Below are 22,690 nucleotides of genomic sequence, written 5' to 3'. Positions count from 1 at the left end.
ACCAGAGGGTGGCAAATCTGTAGACCTTTGCCGCAGAAGGCTGTGGAGGCCATATCACTGAGTGTCTTTAAGACAGAGATAGATAGGTTCTTGATTAGTAAGGGGATTAGGGGTTTTGGGGAGAAAGCAGGAGATTGTGGTGAGAAAAATATCTGCCATGATTGAACGGCGGAGCAGACTCGATGGGCCGAGTGGCCAACTCTGCCCCCATTTCTTATCGTCTTATAGTATGGGTGGCACCGTGTTTGGCACTGCTACCTTGCAGTGTTCAGGACCCGGGTTAGATTCCAGCCTTTGATGACTGTCTGTGTGGAGTGTGCACATTCTCCCGTGTCTGCATGGATTTCCACCCACGGTCCTAAATTGTGCAGGGTAGGTGGATTGGCGGTGTTAAATTGCCCCCTAATGGTCAGGGATGTACAGGTTAGATTATGGGGAAATGGTAGGGTGGACCTGGGTAGGGTGCTCTCTCTGAGGGTCGGTGCCCTTAGTGTCCAAAACGTTGAGGTGGAGTTACTGGGAAGAGGGTGGTCGTGTGGGCTTAAGTAGGGTGCTCTTTCCAAGGATCTGTGCAGACTCGACGTGCCGAAAGGCCTCCTTCTGTACTGTAAATTCGAGGAGGAGGCGGGCCTGGAGGACCAAACAGGAGCGGCTGATCCTCCAAACAATCAAGAGTGAAGTAGGGGCGGATCGTAATCAATGACTGCGCATGCGCCCTGCCACACAGCCCGCTCTCAACCTGGACCAATCAGCGGAAAAAAAACGTTTAACTGTCGCCGATTCAAACACCATATCGGTAAGTATTTCAGGTTTGGGGCTTACACGGGGTATTTATGAACCTGTAGTGACCCACCGGCTCTATTCGTCCCTCTCCGCTCTCCCCCCCGATATTTCACCTACTCCGGTTCTTCACAAAGCCGCCTGAATCCCAGGCCGAAACCGCACTGCGCATGATCTGGCTCACAATGCCCGGGTGATTGACAGTAGCTGCGGACGAATAGGAAGACGGCATTGGCTGGAGACCCGGTGTGGGAGCAACTGGCACTCTAACCAATCGGAGTGAATTAGGGGTGGGGCTTGTCCTTCAACCAATTGGAATGAACGAGGGGCGGGGCTGGTCTTTCAACCAATCGGGTTGAACGAGGGGCGGGGCTGTTCCTTTAACCAATCGGAGTGAATAAGGGACGTGGCTCTGTTCAGGTCTTTCCTGGTTTTCGAGGCTGGAGTTCCCAGCAGCAGGGTGACACAGTGGTGATCACAGCTGCCTCACAGCGCCAAAACATGTACAAGTAGGGTGGATTGGCCGCACTAAATTCCCCCTTTCTGTCCAAAATGTTAGGTGAGGTTATGGGGATGGGTGGGCGCAGGTAGGAAGCTCTTTTAGACTCAGTGGGCTGAATGGCCTCTTTCGGCACTGCAAGGATTCTATGAAATCCCAAAATGTGATGTTAGTAACCCCTGCGGGATTAGGTCTGGAGTCTCCAAGAGTTCAATTTCTAAAACATTGATGTGTGCAACCCTGGAGAAAGGTCACATGTATGTGACAATAGATTCAGTTGTACTTTTTTCACCCTATGAGAGGCAGCAACGTACAGCTTTTGGGGAAAATAATTTTCCACAGAAGCTCAATTTAGACCATAAGACAGTGTGAGGCTCATTTCTCGTAATAGGAGCAGAATTAGGCCACTCGGCCCATCGAGTCTGCTCCGCCATTCAAACATGGCTGATATTTTTCTCATCCCCATTCTCCAGCTTCTCCCCATAATCCCTGATTCCCTTATTCATCAAGAAACTATCTATCTCTGTCTTAAAGGCACTCAGTGATTTGGCCTCCACAGCCGTTTGCGGCAAAGAGTTCCACAGATTCACCACCCTCTGGCTGAAGAAATTCCTCCTCATCTCTGTTTTAAAGGATCGTCCCTTTAGTCTGAGACTTGTCTTCTAAATTTCTAGAAGCTAGAATTGTCTGTTCTGAATTGGTATCCTTTTGTTAATTTTTAAAGGGGCAATTTAGCCTGGCCAATTAACCTGCCCTGCACATCTTTGGGTTGTGGAGGTGAGACCCACGCAGACACAGGGAGAACGTGCAAACTCCACATGTACAGTTACCCAGGGCCGGGATCAAACCTGATTCCTTGGTGCCAAGAAGCAGCACTGCGAGCCACTGTGCTGCCCCTTAAATTTCTATGCTATACTTAGAGTGAGGACTGTTTTCAATTCCTTTTACAGGCTATCAGAAGAGGATGATTTACAGACAAGAAAATCAAATCAAACATCACATCAAAATCTTGCAGAGTAACAAGTATTACCAGGACCTGAATATCATCGTCCTTTGAATGTACAAAGAGAAATATTTGTCTGTTGCTTCTGTGGGAAAGGTTTTAAACATCAGTGTGATTGGAAAAGCACCGACACCGACACACCCAGCTGGAAACTGGTGAGAGGCAGTTCACCTGCTCCTGTTGAAGGGATTGACTCAGCTGACAAGCATGCTGACACGTCAGCGAGCTGGCCATAGTGAGCGGCCGTTCACCTTCTCTGTGTGCATGGAGAGGTTCAGCGAGTCAGTGCCTCTCGCTGAGCACCAGAGTTTTCACAGCAAGGACAAGCCATTCAGCAGCTCCCCATGTGGGAAAAGATTCACCAAGTCCTCCCTACACACTGACCACCAACTGGTTTACTCAGATAAGAGACATTTTAAATGTGGAGAATGTGGGAAGACCTTTAAAAGAAGCAATGATCTGTTGAGACACCAATACACTCACACCGGGGAGAGACCATTCCCCTGCGCCGAGTGTGGGAAGAGATTCGCTCGTTCAATCCTCCTTCTGACACACAAGCGTATTCACACTGGGGAGAGGCCATTTCCCTGCTCCCTGTGTGGCAAGCGTTTCCTTTGTCCATCCGACCTTCTGAAACACCAGCGAATTCACACTGGGGAGAGACCGTTTACCTGCATCGAATGTGGGAAGAGATTCATTCTGTCATCTCACCTGCTGAGACACCGACGGGTTCACACCGGAGAGAGGCCGTTCACCTGCTCTGAGTGTGGGAAGACTTTCTCTCGGTCATACCACCTTTTCATTCACAGGCGCCTTCACACCGGGGAAAAACCGTACCTTTGCCCCGTGTGTGGAAAGCGATTTACTTGCCTACACCACCTTCACATACACAGGTCTGTTCACACTGGGGAGAAGGCATTCACCTGCTCCGAGTGTGGGAAATGTTTCACTCAGTCATCCGACCTCCAGAAACACCAACGCACCCACACTGGGGAGAGGCCGTACACCTGCTGTGTGTGTGGCAAGGCATTCAGTCAGTCCTCCCAACGCATTGAGCACCAACGTGTTCATTCTGAGAGGAGACCTTTTCAATGCTCTGAATGTGAGAAGACCTTCAAAAGAAAACATGATCTGCTGAAACACCAGCGCATTCACACTGGGGAGAAGCCATTCCCCTGCTCAGAGTGTGTGAAGAGATTTACCAATTCGTCTGATCTGGTGAGACACCAGCGCATTCACACTGGGGAGAAGCCATTCCCCTGCTCAGAGTGTGGGAAGAGATTTGCCCATTCATCTGATCTGGTGAGGCACCAGCGCATTCACACTGGGAAGTGATCATTCATCTGCCCTGTGTGTGGGAAAAGATTCATTCAGTCATCCAGCCTGCAGAGACACCAGCGAAGTCACACTGGGGACAGGCCATTCACCTGCTCTGTGTGTGAGAAGAGATTCACTTGTTCACACCACCTGCTGAGGCACCACCGAAGTCACTCAGTACCAGAAAACATAGATTCCATTTCTGCTGAAAATCACATCCAGGACTGAACCTTTTCTCCTTCCTAACTCTAGATTATTTCTGTTCTAAAACCATCAGTGACACTGATGGACAAGTTCTTGCTCCCCACACCTTCTAGAATGTCTCTCTGAGCCTTGGAATCCAGGGAAGGTATCGGTAATACATCTGAGATCACTAAACCCAGCCTGTTCATTGCTTTCAGCTACTGGACTGATGTATGTCTCACAGCATCTCTCTAACCTTCGATGTGTGAACTGAATCTCATGCTTCAAACCTGATTTAAATTTAAATCCGATTTAAATTTAAATCCACTCACTGAATATATTTAATGAAACACGGTAGTTGATGTTAGGGTGGTAAAGTGCTGCTGTATCAGCCACTGATCAGTGGGGAACACTCTCATCTCTGACCTAGAAAAATCAAGTTCCATTTCAGCTACTTAACACAAAAAAGCAAGGTTGACTGTCCAGCATAATATCAGTGCAGCATTTCAATGTTAGAGGATCAGTACTGAGGGAATGGGACACTGTCAGAAGCTCAGTACTGAGTGAGTGTCTCATTGTTGGGGGTCAGTACTGAGGGAGCACTGCACTGTCGGATAGTCAAGCACTGAGGGTGTGTCTATCAGTTGCTGTTGCTCACCACAATATTACCCGAGGTGCCAGCTAGCTGCTCACATGGATGTGAAAGTTCCAGTCTCCACTATTTCAAAGAAGACCCGCCAATTATCCCCAGTGTCCTGATCAATATTTATTCCACAATCAATGTCACTAACACATTATCTAGTCATTATCACATTGTTGTGTGTGTGTGTGGGAGCTTGCTGTGCACACATTGATCACTGTTTCCCATATTACAAAAGTAAATACATTTCAGACGTAGTTTCTTTGGTGTGAGGCACTTTGGGAAGTTCTGAGTTGCTGAAAAGTGCCATATAAATGCAAGTCCAAAGATGTGCAGGTTAGGTGGATTGGCCATGCTAAATTGCCCTTCATGTCCAAAAAAAAGGTTATGTGGGGTTACTGGGTTACAGGGATAGGGTGGAGTGTGGGCTTAAGTAGGGTGCTCTTTTCTTGGGCCGGAGCAGACTCGATTGGCTGAATGGCCTCCTTCTGCACTGTAAATTCTGTGAACTATGAAGTCTTTCTTTCTTCTATATTTTTTCTGTAATGGAAGATGTCTGAACCTTTGACCCAGTGGAACCTTTGCTGCTGTGAAAGATGGGTGCAGATTAATGATCCTCACATCCTTGCTCATGTTTGCCACGATTGTGTAGAAATGGGGATGTGTAGAGCTGGTCTTTGAGGGTAGATGTGAAAGATTGAAATAGTATCTGTGTGTGATAGTGACACAGCCTTGAGCTCACACTCAGAACAATGTACACAAATCCTTGTTATGGTTTGAACAAGGTCAGATCACCGACATAGTGAACAAGTTAAATATAAATATCTCCAGTGTATCCACAGTTTGTTCGATCAGCCCCAGGAAGTAGAGCAGTGTTCTTCAAACTTTTTTCCAGGGACCCATTTTTATCAACCGGCCAACCTTCGGGACCCAACCCGCCGACCGTGACCCACGCTGGCCAGCCTCCGTGACCCACACCGGCCGACATGAGCGACCCACCATTTTCTCGTACCTTGTTTGCTGCTGACAAAAATGGACGAAATGGTTTTGGGTCACTTTGGATCTCGTACACGCACCTCCAATGGAACCTGTTGGATGAAGGTGAAGCCTTCTGGTGTTGGAAAGTATGGAGTCTCCATCTGTCCAAAATTCTGCATTTTTTTCTGGTAACATTTTTCCAACCCCCCCCCCCCCACCGAACTTGTAAAAAAAGAAAATAAAATGAATAAAATAAATGAAAAATATAAAAATTAAATTAATAAAACCCCACCCGAATTTGTAAAACAAAAAGCTGTGACCATTTAAAGAAAAGCGGCCACACTGCGCATGCGTGCCTGATCATCAGCGTGCATGCGCATAGTTTTGCGCATGCGTGCCGATGATCGGGCACGCATGCGCAGTGCAGCCGCATTTTCTTTACATCTTCGCAGCCATTTTGAAGGCCGCATGCGGCCGGTGTTTTTAACAGCCGGCTGTTGCGCGCAGACTTGCGCGATCGGGAGCGCTTCGACGGACTGCTCCGCGACCCTCCCGACACACATCCCTGACCCACCCCGGGTCGCGCCCCCGAGTTTGACAATGCCTGGAGTAGAGTGCTCTGAATCCACTGTTTCTCCCAGTTCTCTGGGTCAGGTAACTATACTCAGTCTGCATTATTGCAGCACTGTTAATAAACAGACAATCTGTTGTTGTGAGCTGGATTATGTGGTGTCTGAAACCCCAAGATTCAATATTTAGACTCAACAAGATGAACAAGCAAACACATCCCAACCCAATCCTCCAGCTAGTTATTCAACTTAGGTGCACAGAACAGAGGAAGATCCCAACTGTAAGAAATTTTCCAATAATTTGTAAATATCTTTTAAATGCTGACAGGTTCCAGTTGTCAGTTTCCACTACATTTAAGTCAATAGAAGGTCAGAGAGTGGTTATTCTAGAACTATTAAATAAACACCAGTTAGAGCATAGATCGAGTACTGAGGACAGTTTTGGTCAGCACATTACAGGAAGGATAGCTAGGATGAATACGTGGCTTGACAGATGGTGCAAGAGGGAGGGTTTCAAATTCCTGGGACGTTGGGGCCGGTTCTGGGGGAGGTGGGACCTGTACAAATCGGATGGTCTGCATCTGGGTGGGACCGGAACCAATGTTCTCGGGGGTGTGTTTGCTAGTGCAGTTGGGGAGGGTTTAAACTAATGTGGCAGGGGGATGGGAACCGATGTAGGAAGTCAGTGGGGACGGAAACAAAAGGCAGGAAGGGAGAGTGTGTAAAGCATGACCAGAGAAAGCAGGGCAGAGAGCAAGGAAAGTCTACATTAAACTGCATTTATTTCAATGCAAGGGGCCTGACGGGCAAAGCGGATGAACTCAGGGCATGGATGGGCACATGGGACTGGGATATTATAGCTATGACTGAAACATGGCTAAGGGAGGGGCAGGACTGGCAGCTCAATGTTCCGGGATACAGATGCTATAGAAAGGATAGAACAGGAGGTAAGAGAGGAGGGAGAGTGGCGTTTTTGATTAGGGAGAACATCACGGCAGTACTTGGAGGGGATATATCCGAGGGTTCGCCCACTGAGTCTATATGGGTGGAACTGAAAAATAAGAAGGGAGAGATCACCTTGATAGGACTGTACTACAGGCCCCCAAATAGTCAGCGGGAAATTGAGGAGCAAATATGTAAGGAGATTACAGATAGCTGCAAAAATAATAGGGTGGTAATAGTAGGGGACTTTAACTTTCCCAACATTGACTGGGACAGCCATAGCATTAAGGGCTTGGATGGAGGGAAATTTGTTGAGTGTATTCAGGAGGAATTTCTCATTCAGTATGTGGATGGACCGACTAGAGAGGGGGCAAAACCTGACCTCGTCTTGGGAAATAAGGAAGGGCAAGTGACAGAAGTGTTAGTGAGGGATCACTTTGGGACAAGTGACCATAAGTCCATTAATTTTAAGATAGCTATGGAGAATGATAGGTCTGGCCCAAGAGTTAAAATTCTTAATTGGGGCAAGGCCAATTTTGATGGTACCAGACAGGAACTTTCAGAGGTAGATTGGGGGAGACTGTTGGCAGGCAAAGGGACGGCTGGTAAATGGGAGGCTTTTAAAAATGTGTTAACCAGGGTTCAGGGTAAGCACATTCCCTTTAGAGTGAAGGGCAAGGCTGGTAGAAGTAGGGAACCCTGGATGACTTGAGATATTGAGACTCTGGTCAAAAAGAAGAAGGAGGCATATGACGTACATAAACAACTGGGATCAAGTGGATCCCTTGAAGAGTATAGAGATTGTCGAAATAGAGTTAAGAGGAAAATCAGGAGGGCAAAAAGGGGACATGAAATTGCTTTGGCAAATAATGCAAAGGAGAATCCAAAGAGCTTCTACAGATACATAAAGGGAAAAAGAGTAACTAGGGACAGAGTAGTGCCACTTAAGGATCAACAAGGACATCTATGTGCAGAGCCACAAGAGTTGGGTGAGATCCTGAATGAATATTTCTCATCGGTATTCACAGTGGAGAAAGGCATGGATGTTAGGAAACTAAGGGAAATAAATAGTGATGTCTTGAGAAGTGTGCATATTACAGAGGAGGAGGTGCTGGAAGTCTTAAAGCGCATCAAGGTAGATAAATCCCCGGGACCTGATGAAATGTATCCCTGGATGTTGAGGGAGGCTAGGGAGGAAATTGCGGGTGCCCTAACAGAGATATTTGAATCATCGGCAGCCACAGGTGAGGTGCCTGAAGATTGGAGAGTGGCGAATGTTGTGCCCTTGTTTAAGAAGGGCAGCAGGGAAAAGCCTGGGAACTACAGACCGGTGAGCCTAACGTCTGTAGTAGGTAAGTTGCTAGAAGGTATTCTGAGAGACAGGATCTACAAGCATTTAGAGAGGCAAGGACTGATTCGGGGCAGTCAGCATGGCTTTGTGCGTGGAAAATCATGTCTCACAAATTTGATTGAGTTTTTTGAGGGGGTGACCAAGAAGGTAGATGAGGGCAGTGCAGTAGACGTTGTCTACATGGACTTTAGCAAAGCCTTTGACAAGGTACCGCATGGTAGGTTGTTGCAGAAGGTTAAAGCTCACGGGATCCAGGGTGAGGTTGCCAATTGGATTCAAAATTGGCTGGACGACAGAAGACAGAGGGTGGTTGTAGAGGGTTGTTTTTCAAACTGGAGGCCTGTGACCAGTGGTGTGCCTCAGGGATCGGTGCTGGGTCCACTGTTATTTGTGATTTATATTAATGATTTGGATGAGAATTTAGGAGGCATGGTTAGTAAGTTTGCAGATGACACCAAGATTGGTGGCACAGTGGATAGCGAAGAAGGTTATCTAGGATTGCAACGGGATCTTGATCAATTAGACCAGTGGGCCGACGAATGGCAGATGGAGTTTAATTTAGATAAATGTGAGGTGATGCATTTTGGCAGATCGAATCAGGCCAGGACCTACTCAGTTAATGGTATGGCGTTGGGGAGAGTTATAGAACAAAGAGATCTAGGAGTACAGGTCCATAGCTCCTTGAAGGTGGAGTCGCAGGTGGACAGGGTGGTGAAGAAGGCATTCGGCATGCCTGGTTTCATTGGTCAGAACATTGAATACAGAAGTCGGGACGTCTTGTTGAAGTTGTACAAGACATTGGTACGGCCACACTTGGAATACTGTGTGCAGTTCTGGTCACCCTATTATAGAAAGGATATTATTAAACTAGAAAGAGTGCAGAAAAGATTTACTAGGATGGAACCGGGACTTGATGGTTCGAGTTATAAGAAGAGGCTGGATAGACTGGGACTTTTTTCCCTGGAGCGTAGGAGGCTTGGGGGTGATCTTATAGAGGTCTATAAAATAATGAGTGGCATAGATAAGGTAGATAGTCAACATCTTTTCCCAAAGGTAGGGGAGTCTAACACTAGAGGGCATAGGTTTAAGGTGAGAGGGGAGAGATTCAGAAGGGCCCAGAGGGGCAATTTCTTCACTCAGAGGGTAGTGAGTGTCTGGAATGTGCTGCCAGAGGTAGTAGTAGAGGCGGGTACAATTGTGTCTTTTAAAAAGCATTTAGATAGTTACATGGGTAAGATGGGTATAGAGGGTTATGGGCCAAGTGCGGGCAACTGGGACTAGCTTAATGGTAAAAACTGGGCGGCATGGACTGGTTGGGCCGAAGGGCCTGTTTCCATGCTGTAAACTTCTATGATTCTATGTGATTACATCACAGAGAGTGTAGAAGAGATTTAACTGGATGCTGACAGGACTGGAGAATTTTAACATTGAGGAAAGATTCGATAGGCTGTGATTGTTTTCTTTGGAGAAGAGGGAGCTGATGGCAGATTTAATCTTGGTGTATAAAATTGAGGGGCCCAGACAGAGTGGATAGGAAGGTGTTATTGCATCAACAGATCAATAACCAGGGAGCTGGGATTTAAAATAATTGATGGAAGGATTAGAGGGGAATTGGATAATCTTTTTGCTGGGGGTGGGGGGGAAGATCTGGAACTCATTGTCTGAAAGAGTGGTAGAGACTGAAACACTCAGCAAAAGATTGTTGGGATATGCGCTGGACATGCTGTAACCTAGAGGACTATGGACTGAGAGCTGAAAAGTGGGATCAGACTGGAAAGCTCATTTTCAGCCAGCACAGTCATAATGGACTGAATGGCCTCCACAATGCTCTAAATGTCTATGATTCTGTAATGACAAGTGATCCTCATGTCCAAGGCAAAGCTCAGCCCAAACATTTACTCCAGATGTTGATAAGATGCTTCAAGCTAAGAGGTGTCAGGTTTTGGGAACAGCAGGAGCAACAACTAAAATTGAGTTGTCAGTAAATACCACAGAGATAGTCAATGTGAACCAGACCCTTAGTGTCCCCCTAACCTCTTCCAGCCCCACAATCCTCTGTAAATACAAGTTGTTGTTGATGACATGCTCAGCCAATGTGAATGAGATCCTCAGTGTCGCTTTAACTTTCAGCTCCACAACCCTCTGTGTACACATTGTTTTTAATTACACTCTGAGATAGGACAATGTCAATGAGATCCTCAGCATATCTGTAACCTCCTCCAGCCCACATCCCTCTGAGTAAATAAAAGTTGTTGTTGATTACACCCTGAGATAAACAATGTCAATGAGCGGCATCGTGGCACAGTGATTAGCACTGTTGCTTCCCAGCTCCAGGGTCCCACGTTCGATTCCAGCCTGGAATCTGTGTGGAGTCTGTGTGGAGTCTGCATATTCTCCCCGTGTCTGTATGGGTTTTCTTTGGATGCTCCGGTTTCCTCCCACAAGTCCCGAAACACGTGCTGTTCGGTGAATTGGACATTCTGAATTCGCCCTCTGTGTACCCGAACAGGTGCCGGAATGTGGCGACTATGGGATTTTCACAATAACTACTTTGCAGTGTTAATGTAAGCCTACTTGTGACAATAAAGATTATTATTGAGCACCTCAGTATTTCTGTAACCTCTTCCTGCTCCAATCATATTGCACTCAAAACATTAACTCTGTTTCTCTCTCCGCCGTTACTGCCAGACTGGGTGAGTTTTTACATCACTTTATGTTTTTATTTCATGGTTAACTCGGGTCTGTAACTGTGAAAAACCTGCAACTCCGCTCAGTGCCAACGGGACGGGGAACTTCGTCCTCGGGGATTTTAGTTTAAACATCAAGTTTACGATATAAAGGTGATAATCAGTGCACTCGGGAAATTAGTGTAAATCCACCCACCTCAGATAGAGGGGAACTGACCACCCATCTCTAGCTCTCATTCCCAAACAGAAAATGCTGCCAAGAATTAGGAAGTTGGGCTGAGTCTGTGTCCACACCCACCCTTTGAATCGTCACAATGCCCGACTGATTGACTGCATTTTGGGACCAATAGGAAGAGAGGGGGATGCGCTGGAGGACCGAGCAGGAGCAGCTGGCCCTCCAGGCAATTGGAGTGATTGAGGGGCGGGGTCTGACTGGGAGTGGCCCAGTACAAAGAACAAAGAAATGTACAGCACAGGAACAGGCCCTTCAGCCCTCCAAGCCCGTGCCGACCATGCTGCCTGACTAAACTACAATCTTCTACACTTCCTGGGTCCTTATCCCTCTATTCCCATCCTATTCATGTATTTGTCAAGATGCCCGTTAAATGTCACTATCATCCCTGTTTCCACCACCTCCGGCAGCGAGTTCCAGGCACCCACTACCCTCTGTGTAAAAAAAAAACTTGCCTCGTACATCTACTCTAAACCTTCCCCTCTTACCTTAAACCTATGCCCCCAAGTAATTGACCCCTCTACCCCGGGGAAAAACCTCTGACTATCCACTCTGTCTATGCCCCTCATAATTTTGTAGACCACTATCAGGTCGCCCCTCAACCTCCTTCGTTCCAGTCAGAACAAACCAAGTTTATTCAACCGCTCCTCATAGCTAATGCCCTCCATACCAGGCAACATTCTGGTAAATCTCTTCTGCACCCTCTCTAAGGCCTCCACACCCTTCTGGTAGTGTGGCGACCAGAATTGAACACTATACTCCAAGTGTGGCCTAACTAAGGTTCTATACAGCTGCAACATGACTTGCCAATTCTTATACTCAATGCCCCGGCCAATGAAGGCAAGCATGCCGTATGCCTTCTGGACTACCTTCTCCACCTGTGTTGCCCCTTTCAGTGACGTGTGGACCTGTATTCCTAGATCTCTCTGACTTTCAATACTCTTGAGGGTTCTACCATTCACTGTATATTCCCTACCTGCATTAGACCTTCCAAAATGCATTACCTCACATTTGTCCGTATTAAACTCCATCTGCCATCTCTCCGCCCAAGTCTCCAAACAATCTAAATCCTGCTGTATCCTCTGACAGTCCCCATCGTTATCTGCAATTCCACCAACCTTTGTGTCGTCTGCAAACTTACTAATCAGACCAGTTACATTTTCCTCCAAATCATTTATATATACTACAAACAGCAAAGGTCCCAGCACTGATCCCTGTGGAACACCACTGGTCACAGCCCTCCAATTAGAAAAGCATCCTTCCATTGCTACTCTCTGCCTTCTATGACCTAGCCAGTTCTGTATCCACCTTGCCCGCTCACCCCTGATCCCGTGTGACTTCACCTTTTGTACTAGTCTACCATGAGGGACCTTGTCAAAGGCCTTACTGAAGTCCATATAGACAACATCCACTGCCCTATCTGCATCAATCATCTTTGTGACCTCCTCGAAAAACTCTATCAAGTTAGTGAGACACGACCTACCCTTCACAAAACCATGCTGCCTCTCACTAATATGTCCATTTGCTTCCAAATGGGAGTAGATCCTGTCTCGAAGAATTCTCTCCAGTAATTCCCCTACCACTGAAGTAAGGCTCACTGGCCTGTAGTTCCCTGGATTATCCTTGCTACCCTTCTTAAACAGAAAAACATCATTGGCTATTCTCCAGTCCTCCGGGACCTCACCTGAAGACAGTGAGGATCCAAAGATTTCTGTCAAGGCCTCAGCAATTTCCTCTCCAGCCTCCTTCAGTATTCTGGGGTAGATCCCATCAGGCCCTGGGGACTTATCTACCTTAATATTTTTTAAGACGCCCAACACCTCGTCCTTTTGGATGTCAATGTGACCCAGGCTATCTACACACCCTTCTCCAGACTCAACATGTACCAATTCCTTCTCTTTGGTGAATACTGATGCAAAGTATTCATTTAGTACCTCGCCCATTTCCTCTGGCTCCACACATAGATTCCCTTGCCTATCCTTCAGTGGGCCAACCCTTTCCCTGGCTACCCTCTTGCTTTTTATGTACGTGTAAAAAGCCTTGAGATTTTCCTTAACCCTATTTGCCAATGACTTTTCGTGACCCCTTCAAGCCCTCCTGACTCCTTCCTACTTTCTTTATATTCCACACAGGCTTCGTCTGTTCCCAGCCTTTTAGCCCTGACAAATGCCTCCTTTTTCTTTTAGATGAGGCCTACAATATCTCTCGTTATCCAAGGTCCCCGAAAATTGCCGTATTTATCCTTCTTCCTCACAGGAACATGCCGGTCCTACATAAGAACATAAGAACTAGGAACAGGAGTAGGGCAGCACGGTAGCATTGTGGATAGCACAACTGCTTCACAGCTCCAGGGTCCCAGGTTCGATTCCGGCTTGGGTCGCTGTCTGTGCGGAGTCTGCACGTCCTCCCCGTGTGTGCGTGGGTTTCCTCCGGGTGCTCCGGTTTCCTCCCACAGCCCAAAGATGTGAAGGTTAGGTGGATTGGCCATGATAAATTGCCCTTAGTGTCCAAAATTGCCCTTAGTGTTGGGTGGGGTTACTGGGTTATGGGGATAGGGTGGCGGTGTTGACCTTGGGTAGGGTGCTCTTTCCAAGAGCCGTTGCAGACTCGATGGGCCGAATGGCCTTCTTCTGCACTGTAAATTCTATGATATCTGGCCCCTCGAGCCTCCTCCGCCATTCAATGAGATCATGGCTGATCTTTGTGGACTCAGCTCCACTCTCTGGCCCGTACACCATATCCCCAAATCCCTTTATTCTTTAGAAAGGTATCTATCTTTTTCTTAAAAACGTTTAAAGAAGGACCCTCAACTGCTTCACTGGGCAAGGAATTCCAGAGATTCACAACCCTTTGGGTGAAGAAGTTCCTCCTAAACTCGGTCCTAAATCTACTTCCCCTTATTTTGAGGCTATGCCCCCTAGTTCTGCTTTCCCCGACCAGTGGAAACAACCTGCCTGCATCTATCCTATCTATTCCCTTCATAATTTTATATGTTTCAATAAGATCCCCCCGCATCCTTCTAAACTCCAATGAGTACAGTCCCAGTCTACTCAACCTCTCGTCATAATCTAATCCCCTCAACTCTGGGATCAACCTAGTGAATCTCCTCTGCACTCCCTCCAGTGCCAATATGTCCTTTCTCAGGTAAGGAGACCAAAACTGAACACAATACTCCAGATGTGGCCTCACCAACACCTTATACAATTGCAGCATAACCTCACTAGTCTTGAACTCCATCCCTCTAGCAATGAAAGACAAAACTCAATTAGCCTTCTTAATCACCTGTTGCACCTGCACACCAACTTTTTGCGACTTGTGCACCAGCACATCCAGGTCCCTCTGCACAGCAGCATGTTTTAACATCTTACCGTTTAAATAATAATCCATTCTGCTGTTATTCCTCCCAAAATGGATAGCCTCACACTTGGCAACATTGAATTCCATCTGCCAGACCCTAGCCCATTCACCTAACCTATCCAAATCCCTCTGCAGACTTCCGGATTCCTCTGCACTTTTTGCTTTACCACTCATCTTAGTGTCGTCTGCAAACTTTGCCACATTGCACTTGGTCCCCAACTCCACATCATCTATATAAATTGTGAACAACTGCGGGCCCAACACTGATCCTTGAGGGACCCCACTAGTTACAGGTTGCCAACCAGAGAAACACCCATTTATCCCCACTCTCTGCTTTCTGTTAGTTAACCAATCCTCTACCCATGCTACCACTTTTCCCTCAACGCCATGCATCTTTAGTTTATGCAGCAACCTTTTGTGTGGCACCTTGTCAAAAGTCCTGAATTCCTTTCAACTGACACTTGAAAGCCTCCCACATGTCAGATGTTGATTTGCCCTCAAACATCCACCCCCAAATTATGTTCTTCAGTTACCGCCTAATATTGTTATAATTAGCGCATTCATCCTAGGACCACTCTTATCCTTGTCAACCAGCACTTTAAAACTTACTGAATTGTGGTCACTGTTCCCGAAATGCTCCCCTACTGAAACTTCTACCACCTGGCCGGGCTCATTCCCCAATACCAGGTCCAGTACCGCCCCTTCCCTTGTTGGACTGTCTACATATTGTTTTAAGAAGCCCTCCTGGATGCTCCTTACAAACTCTGCCCCGTCTAAGCCCCTGGCACTAAGTGAGTCCCAGTCACTATTGGGGAAGTTGAAGTCTCCCATCACCACAACCCTGTTGTTTTTACTCTTTTCCAAAATCTGTCTACCTATCTGCTCCTCTATCGCCCGCTGGCTGTTGGGAGGCCTGTAGTAAACTCCCAACATTGTGACTGCACCCTTCTTATTCCTGATCGCTACCCATATAGCCTCACTGCCCTCTGAGATGTCCTCCCGTAGTACAGCTGTGATATTCTCCCTAACCAGTAGCGCAACTCTGCCACCCCTTTTACATCCCCCTCTATCCCGCCTGAAACATCTAAATCCTGGAACGTTTAGCTGCCAATCCTGCCCTTCCCTCAACCAGGTCTCTGTAATGGCAACAACATCATAGTTCCAAGTACTAATCCAAGCTCTAAGTTCATCTGCCTTACCCGTAATACTTCTTGCACTAAAACATATGCACTTCAGGCCACCAGACCCGCTGTGTTCAGCAACTTCTCCCTGTCTGCTTTGCCTCAGAGCCACACTGTCCCTAATCCCTAGTTCTCCCTCAATGCTCTCACCTTCTGACCTATTGCTCCCGTGCCCACCCCCCTGCCATACTAGTTTAAACCCTCCCGTGTGACACTAGCAAACCTTGCGGCCAGGATATTTATGCCTCTCCAGTTTAGATGCAACCCGTCCTTCTTATATAGGTCACACCTGCCCCGGAAAAGCTCCCAGTTGTCCAGATAACGGAAACCCTCCCTCCTACACCAGCTGTTTAGCCACAGCTGCTCTATCTTCCTATTTCTAGCCTCACTGGCACAGAGAGTAATCCCGAGATTACAACCCTAGAGGTCCTGTCTTTTAACCTCTAGCTCCCTGAACTCCTGCTGCAGGACCTCATGCCCCTTCCTGCTTATGACATTAGTACCAATATGTACAACGACCTCTGCCTGTTTGCCCTCCCCCTTCAGGATGCCCTCTACCCGTTCGGAGACATCCTGGACCCTGGCACCAGGGAGGCAACATACCATCCTGGAGTCTCTTTCACGTCCACAGAAGCGCCTATCTGTGCCCCTGACTATAGAGTCCCCTATTACTATTGCTCTTCTGCGCATTGACTCTCCCTTCTGAACATCAGAGCCAGCCGTGGTGCCACTGCTCTGGCTGCTGCTGTTTTCTCCTGATAGGCTATCCCCCCCGACAGTATCCAAAGGGGTATACCTGTTTGAGAGGGGCACAACCACAGGGGATTCCTGCACTGACTGCCTGCCCTTTCTGGTGGTCACCCATTTCTCTGCCTGCACCTTGGGTGTGACCACATTTATATAACTGCGATCTATGACGCTTTCTGCCACCTGCATGCTCCTAAGTGCATCCAATTGCTGCTCACCGGTCTGTAGTTCCCAGGCTTTTCCCTGCTGCCCTTCTTAAACAAGGGCACAACATTCGCCACTCTCCAATCTTCAGGCACCTCACCTGTGGCTGCCGATGGTCCAACCGAACCATGTGGTCTGTGAGGAGCTCCAGTTGAGTGCACTTTCTGCAGATGAGGCCATCTGGGATGCTGGAAACCTCCCGGACCTGCCACATCTTACAGTCAGAGCACTGCACCCCTCGAACTGACATTGTGTCAATTAATTAGTAAATTAAAATTAAAAGTTTAAAAATATTTTTTTTAAAAAAGTTACTGTTAACTATCTGTTTCCTAGCACTAGATTTCTACTATAAATGTGAAAGCTAAATATCGTACTCTCCGATCTCTGGCTTAGATACCCCTCTAAATTATAATTAAGTAATTATGTTTAATTAGTTACCAATGCTTAATTTTTTTAATTTAGTGTAGATTCCCAACCAGCCACTCAGGTCACAGCTTTTGTGTGATGTCACTTCAGTCCCCCCCCCCACACACACACATACAAATTTAAAAGGTAATAAAAGTAAAAATGAGTAAAAATCACTTACTTACCTGGCACCTTCCCATGCAATTGCAGAAGGTTTAACACCTGCCCCTTTTCCTCTTCCATGCTTAACATTCCAGGCCCAAAACACTCATTCTAGGTTAAGCAGTGTTTCACTTGCATCTCTTCCAATTTGGTCTACTGCATTCGCTGCTCCCAATGTGGTCTCCTCTATATCGGAGAGGCCAAACGCAGACTGGGTGATTGCTTTGCTGAGCATCTTCGGTCTGTGCGCATTCAGGACCCTGACTTCCTGTTGCTTGCCATTTTAACAGAAGACCCTGCTGCCATGCCCACATCTCTGTTCTTGGCCTGCTGCAATATTCTAGTGAAGCGCAACGCAAACTGGAGGAACAACATCTCATCTTCCGGTTAAGCACGCTACAGTCTTCCGGCCTGAACATCGAATTCAACAACTTCAGATGATCAGCCCCACCTCGACCCATTTGTTTTCATTTCATTTTAACTGTCTTTTACCATTTCTTTCTTTCTTAATATACATTTAATTCCCCCCCCCCCAATCTTATCCACCTTTCTCCTCTTTGCTGCCCCTTCCCCTCCCTCCACACCTACAGTTCATCCTCTGATCCTGCTGTTTGACCTTTCACATCTTTTGTCCTCTCTGGGGACTGCCATGAGTACTCTTTCCCATTGGTTTCTGTGGCCATTAGCACCCGGTTTCCCTGGGTTTCTGTGACTATGACTCATCTTTCATTCTCACCCCACAGTATAAATATTTCCCACTTTGTCTGTTAGCTTTGACAGAGTCATCGGACTCGAAACGTTAGCTCTTTTCTCTCCCTGCAGATGCTGCCAGGCTTGCTGAGATTTTCCAGCATTTTATCTTTCGTTTCAAGTTTACGAAGTTTCTCCGCTGACCCGCCGGTCTCCATCATTACCTCTTTACGCTATTTTAAACCGCCAACCGAATGCACATTGCTGCAGCATCTCTCCAACACTATTACTCTCAATGCGCATGCTCCACTCCCAGTCAGGCTCCGCCCCTCATTCACTCCGATTGCCTGGAGGACCAGCTGCTCCTGCTAGTTCCTCCAGCGCAGCCTCCTCTCTTCCTATTGGTCCTAAGATGCAGTCAATCAACCGGGCATTGTGACGATTCAAAGGGTGGTTGTGGCCAGAGACTCAGCCCAACTTGCTGATTCTTGGCAGCATTTTCTGTTTCGGAATGAGAGATCGAGATGGATGGTCAGTTGCCCTCTGTCTGAGGTGGGTGGATTTGCACTAATCTCCCGAGTGCACTGATTATCACCTTTACATCGAAAGTTCCCGCCTGCAAACCATGGGCGGGATTCTCCACTCCCACGCCGAAGTGGCCGCGCCGTTGTGAACGCCGTCGAGGTTCACGACGTTGTCTCTTTTTATGCTTGCGATGTTGCTGTCCAAACGATGTCCTGTTCTTCCTGATATTGGTGCCTTTATGCGTGAACTTGGTATAATCAACACACGCATCTGTCTGGTGATAACTGGTAGTTGTGTTTCACATACTGTGCTGCAGTCCCTTGTCTGGTTGCCATCTGGATTTATGAAGCATGACTGCAAGTTTAAACACTTTGTTGTCATTCAAGTGCCATGTGTCGTTGAATTGTCCTTTGGTGTTACTTCTGAGTATATACTGTAGCACCATAACTATTCTTGGTGCACTCAGGATCAGTTTGTTTTCGCTTTGTTGATTCAATTTTAACTGGTCTACCATCCGTGTCCTTAGGATTATCTGATGTCTCGTCAAGCTTTGTGATGTCAGTTCCAGTTGGATGATCAGATGTTTGATTGAACGCTTGGTGCTCTACGTCAGGAGTCTAGTTGTCCACAAAGTCTTCATTTTCGTTTTGTCTGTTCATCCTTGCTGTGCTCTCACGTGATCTGTTCACTGTTGCACTTCTTTTACATAGATTACATAGAACATACAGTGCAGAAGGAGGCCATTCGGCCCATCGAGTCTGCACCGACCCACATTAATCCCTCACTTCCACCTTATCCCCGCAACCCAATAACCCCTCCCAACCCTTATGGACACTACGGGTAATTTAGCATGGCCAATCCACCTAACCTGCACGTCTTTGGACTGTGGGAGGAAACCGGAGCACCTGGAGGAAACCCACGCGGACACGGGGAGAACGTGCAAACTCCGCACAGACAGTGACCCAGCGGGGAATCGAACCTGGGACCCTGGCGCTGTGAAGCCACAGTGCTAATCACTTGTGCTACCGTGCTTCCCCAACCTTTGTACAATCAGCCTTTGTACAGTCCAGCTGAGATCTGTCAGTCTCACTTTTATCCTGCACAATTTGAATGGTACTAGTGGTTTCTACTTCACTTGTCACAAATAATGTGGATAGACCTTCATAGTCTTCTTCGCGTTGATCATCATCTGTTTCTTCGCTGATGTTTTTGCTGTGAACTATAGTCGTTAGACATTCATTGTCCTCTGTTGCTGGCTCATCTCACAAACTTGATAGACCTTCCCAGTCTTCTTCTTCTGGCTCAGCAAACAAACATGATAGACCTTCATCTCGGTCAGTCGACGTACTCGTTGAGTAAATTCTTTCAACAAGATTCAATGCTGTACAAGCTTGCACATCCACTAACGATGACTGTCCATCGTCCACCATCTAGAAGTGGGAGGTATTTCAGTTTCACCATATCTAACTCCGAGACGACAGGAACCTTTTGTGACAACTGTGTTGCCATTGTAATCTAACAGTCGACACTCAGATTTCTTTATTTTTGATAAGCTTTACGCAGATGCTTCTGTGTGATAATATTTTTGTGCGCTCCTGTATCAATCTTGAATGGTGTTGCTATGCCATTCAGATTTAGTGATACAGTCCACTTGTTCATTATCTTCATGAGAGGCATGACTGGTCATTCATCAGAATCCAGCAGAGCAATCCCATTGACTGTTTCTATCAAGAACGTATTCTCTTCTGTGACCTGGTTTGCCAAACCTTTTATCCTCACTTTGGACATTTCGGATCTTTCTATAATCAGTGTGGGACGTTTTAAATTTGGTTCCTGGAGAAGCTTGTGAAAACGGCACTGTGTTGCAAAGTGGACAATTTTTATGCTGAGGGCATATCCACAGCGCGTGCATGTCCTGATGCTCGTGACGTCATCGTCAAAGTAGTGTTCTGCCGGTGTACGCAGTTTGCTATGCTGCGACACAGCATCAATGGCATCGGCCATGTTTCCCGACTTTGCGCTCTTTTCAGTCGCTACAAACTCAGCATATTCTGTCGATGCTTGCTCACTAGCCTTGCACATATTTATCACATCTTGCAACGATAACATCGGTTTTCTTGACATTTTTTCACGTAGAAGCACATTGTGTATTCCAAATACCACTTGATCTCGCAGCATGGAATTGGATGCGGATGCAAAATTACCGGGCTGTGTTCTCAATTTTAAAGCCTATTGAATGCATCTACCGACTCCCTTTTGAATTGCAGCCGTTTTCTGAACATATAACATTCATACGTTTCATTTACCTGCTTCTTGCAGTGCGCATCAAACTTTTGCAATATTACACTATACTTCATTTTATCCTCATCAGCATCAAATTCAAACGACTTATACAGTTCTAGAGCTCATGTTCCAGACAAATTTCATAGGAGTGCTATTTTATTGATCTGAAGCACGTTTCAGCGTGGAGGCATAAAGAAATACATCAAACTGCTGTTTGAAGAATGCCAGTTTTTACAGAGTTTACCGTCTGTCCTGAGATTATCCTGTTTCTGCAGACTCACCATCTTGCAATTGGTCTTGCTTCTCGTATTTTCTGTAGTTGTAGAGGCTTGATAGCTTCATTCAATCTTCATTTTAGTTTATGCTGTCTTTCCTAATCTACCTGTATCTAAGGTTTTGGGATAGACTCCTGGTACCATGTGTTGTTCTCTGCTTTACTTAACCTGGATTGCTTTGATGCATAGTGTTGATCAAAGAACAACAAGCTTTGTTAACAGGGGCAGCACGGTAGCACACTGGCTTCACAGCGCCGGGGTCCGAGGTTCAATTTCCGGCTTAGGTCACTGGCTGTGCGGAGTCTGCGCCTTCTCCCCGTGTCTGCGTGGGTTTCCTCTGGGTGCTCCGGTTTCCTCCCACAGGTTCTGAAAGACATGCTGTGAGGTAATTTGGACATTCTAATTTATCTCTCTGTGCACCTGAACAGGCACCAGAATGTGGTGACTAGGGGCTTTTCACAGTAACTTCATTGCAGTGTTAATTGACTTGTGACAATAAACATTATTATTATTAACAAACAAAACGACTTTATTTAACACTACTAACTGGATATCCCACAGAAACATACATTTAATAAATAACACAAACTACTCTCATCTATATCTATACTCACTGTCAGTTTAAACTACTATCTACTCTTTCTCACAATTCCTCTCTCTTTCTGCTACCACCTTCTCTATCATCTGCCCCAGAAGGCTGAGCAACATCCCTTATTTACTTAAGGGACTGGCTGCCGGTATACATTTTATTAGCCTTGCATTGTCTTCATGTATGATAATACCACAGTTTGGACATTCTGAATTCTCCCTCTGAATACCCGAGCAGGCGTGGGAATGTAGCAACTAGGGGTTTTTCCACAGTAACTTCATTGCAGTATTAATGTAAGCCTACTTGTGACAATAAAGATTATTATTATTTGGGCAGGTAAGACTCCAAGGATCTGGTGGCATCTGCTTCAGAGAGATAGGTAGTCAGGGGGATTGGCTCTACCCAATTTCCTTTTTTACTATTGGGCAGCCAACATTCAGAATGTATTGTTGTGGTTGAGTAATCCTGGTTCCATATGCAGCCAAGTGGAAGTAAGTTCCTGCATAGCTTCTAGCCTTGGTGCAATTATAAGCACATCTCTCCAGTATGATTTTCCCTGAATCCAGTGGTGGTGTCTGTCCTGAGAATCTGGAAGCAGTTCAGCCAGTATTTTAAGCTCTGTTCTATGTCTGCGCTAGCCCCCATCTGCAATAAGCACCCTTTTCTGTTTGTGGGTTTGTACTCAACATTTAAGTTTTGAGAGGTGAAGGGTTTGGAGAGATTTGGGGACCTATTCGTGGAGAGGAGGTTTGCTAGTTTCAAGGAGCTGTCTGAGAGCTTCCAACTGCCGGGTTCTAGTCTTTTCAGATATTTACAGATTGGAGATTTTTCGTGCAAGTTTTTCCCTTCTTTCCCTTGGCACCACTCTCTTCCTTTTTTTAAGAGGATTTTGTCAATGGCTGGTTCTGGAGGGGGATAATTTTGAGCATATAAGGCCATATCATCTCAGCAGAGTCAGCTGCATTGAGTGAGGTAAAAGTGAAATGGGAATGGGAGTTGGATCCCATTTTGGATAATGAGTTATGGAGTGAGGCCCTTCACACGGTCAACTCCACGTCTTCATGTGCTTGGCTATGTCTGATCCAATTCAA

The 22,690-nt window shown here is 46.5% G+C and overlaps 1 protein-coding gene and 1 long non-coding RNA gene across 2 annotated transcripts in view; one reads left to right on the top strand and one right to left on the bottom strand.

The window, feature by feature from the left end:
• Positions 1-942, bottom strand: part of LOC140420841 (uncharacterized) — a 45,688-nt gene extending 44,746 nt beyond the window's left edge. The window contains exon 1 of the long non-coding RNA XR_011946608.1: positions 854-942. This is a non-coding gene — a long non-coding RNA (uncharacterized lncRNA). The remainder of the gene's footprint in view (positions 1-853) is intronic.
• LOC140420838 (uncharacterized) lies at positions 682-10,864 on the top strand. Its single transcript, XM_072504910.1, has 2 exons — positions 682-796; positions 2,230-10,864. Exon 2 carries the CDS (start codon positions 2,490-2,492, stop codon positions 3,615-3,617), a length of 1,128 nt encoding a protein of 375 aa, XP_072361011.1. The 5' UTR covers positions 682-796; positions 2,230-2,489; the 3' UTR covers positions 3,618-10,864.
• The last annotated feature ends 11,826 nt before the right edge of the window (positions 10,865-22,690 follow it).

This window comes from Scyliorhinus torazame, chromosome 5 (genome assembly GCF_047496885.1).
Source record: "Scyliorhinus torazame isolate Kashiwa2021f chromosome 5, sScyTor2.1, whole genome shotgun sequence".
NCBI classification, from domain to species: domain Eukaryota; kingdom Metazoa; phylum Chordata; class Chondrichthyes; order Carcharhiniformes; family Scyliorhinidae; genus Scyliorhinus; species Scyliorhinus torazame.
The sequence above is the reverse complement of the archived record's forward strand: the minus strand, read 5'-3'. Positions and strand labels throughout refer to the sequence as shown.

Excerpts from the sequence above, each read along its gene's own strand:
- LOC140420838 (XM_072504910.1), top strand. The coding sequence starts at position 2,490 with ATGCTGACACGTCAGCGAGCTGGCCATAGTGAGCGGCCGTTCACCTTC.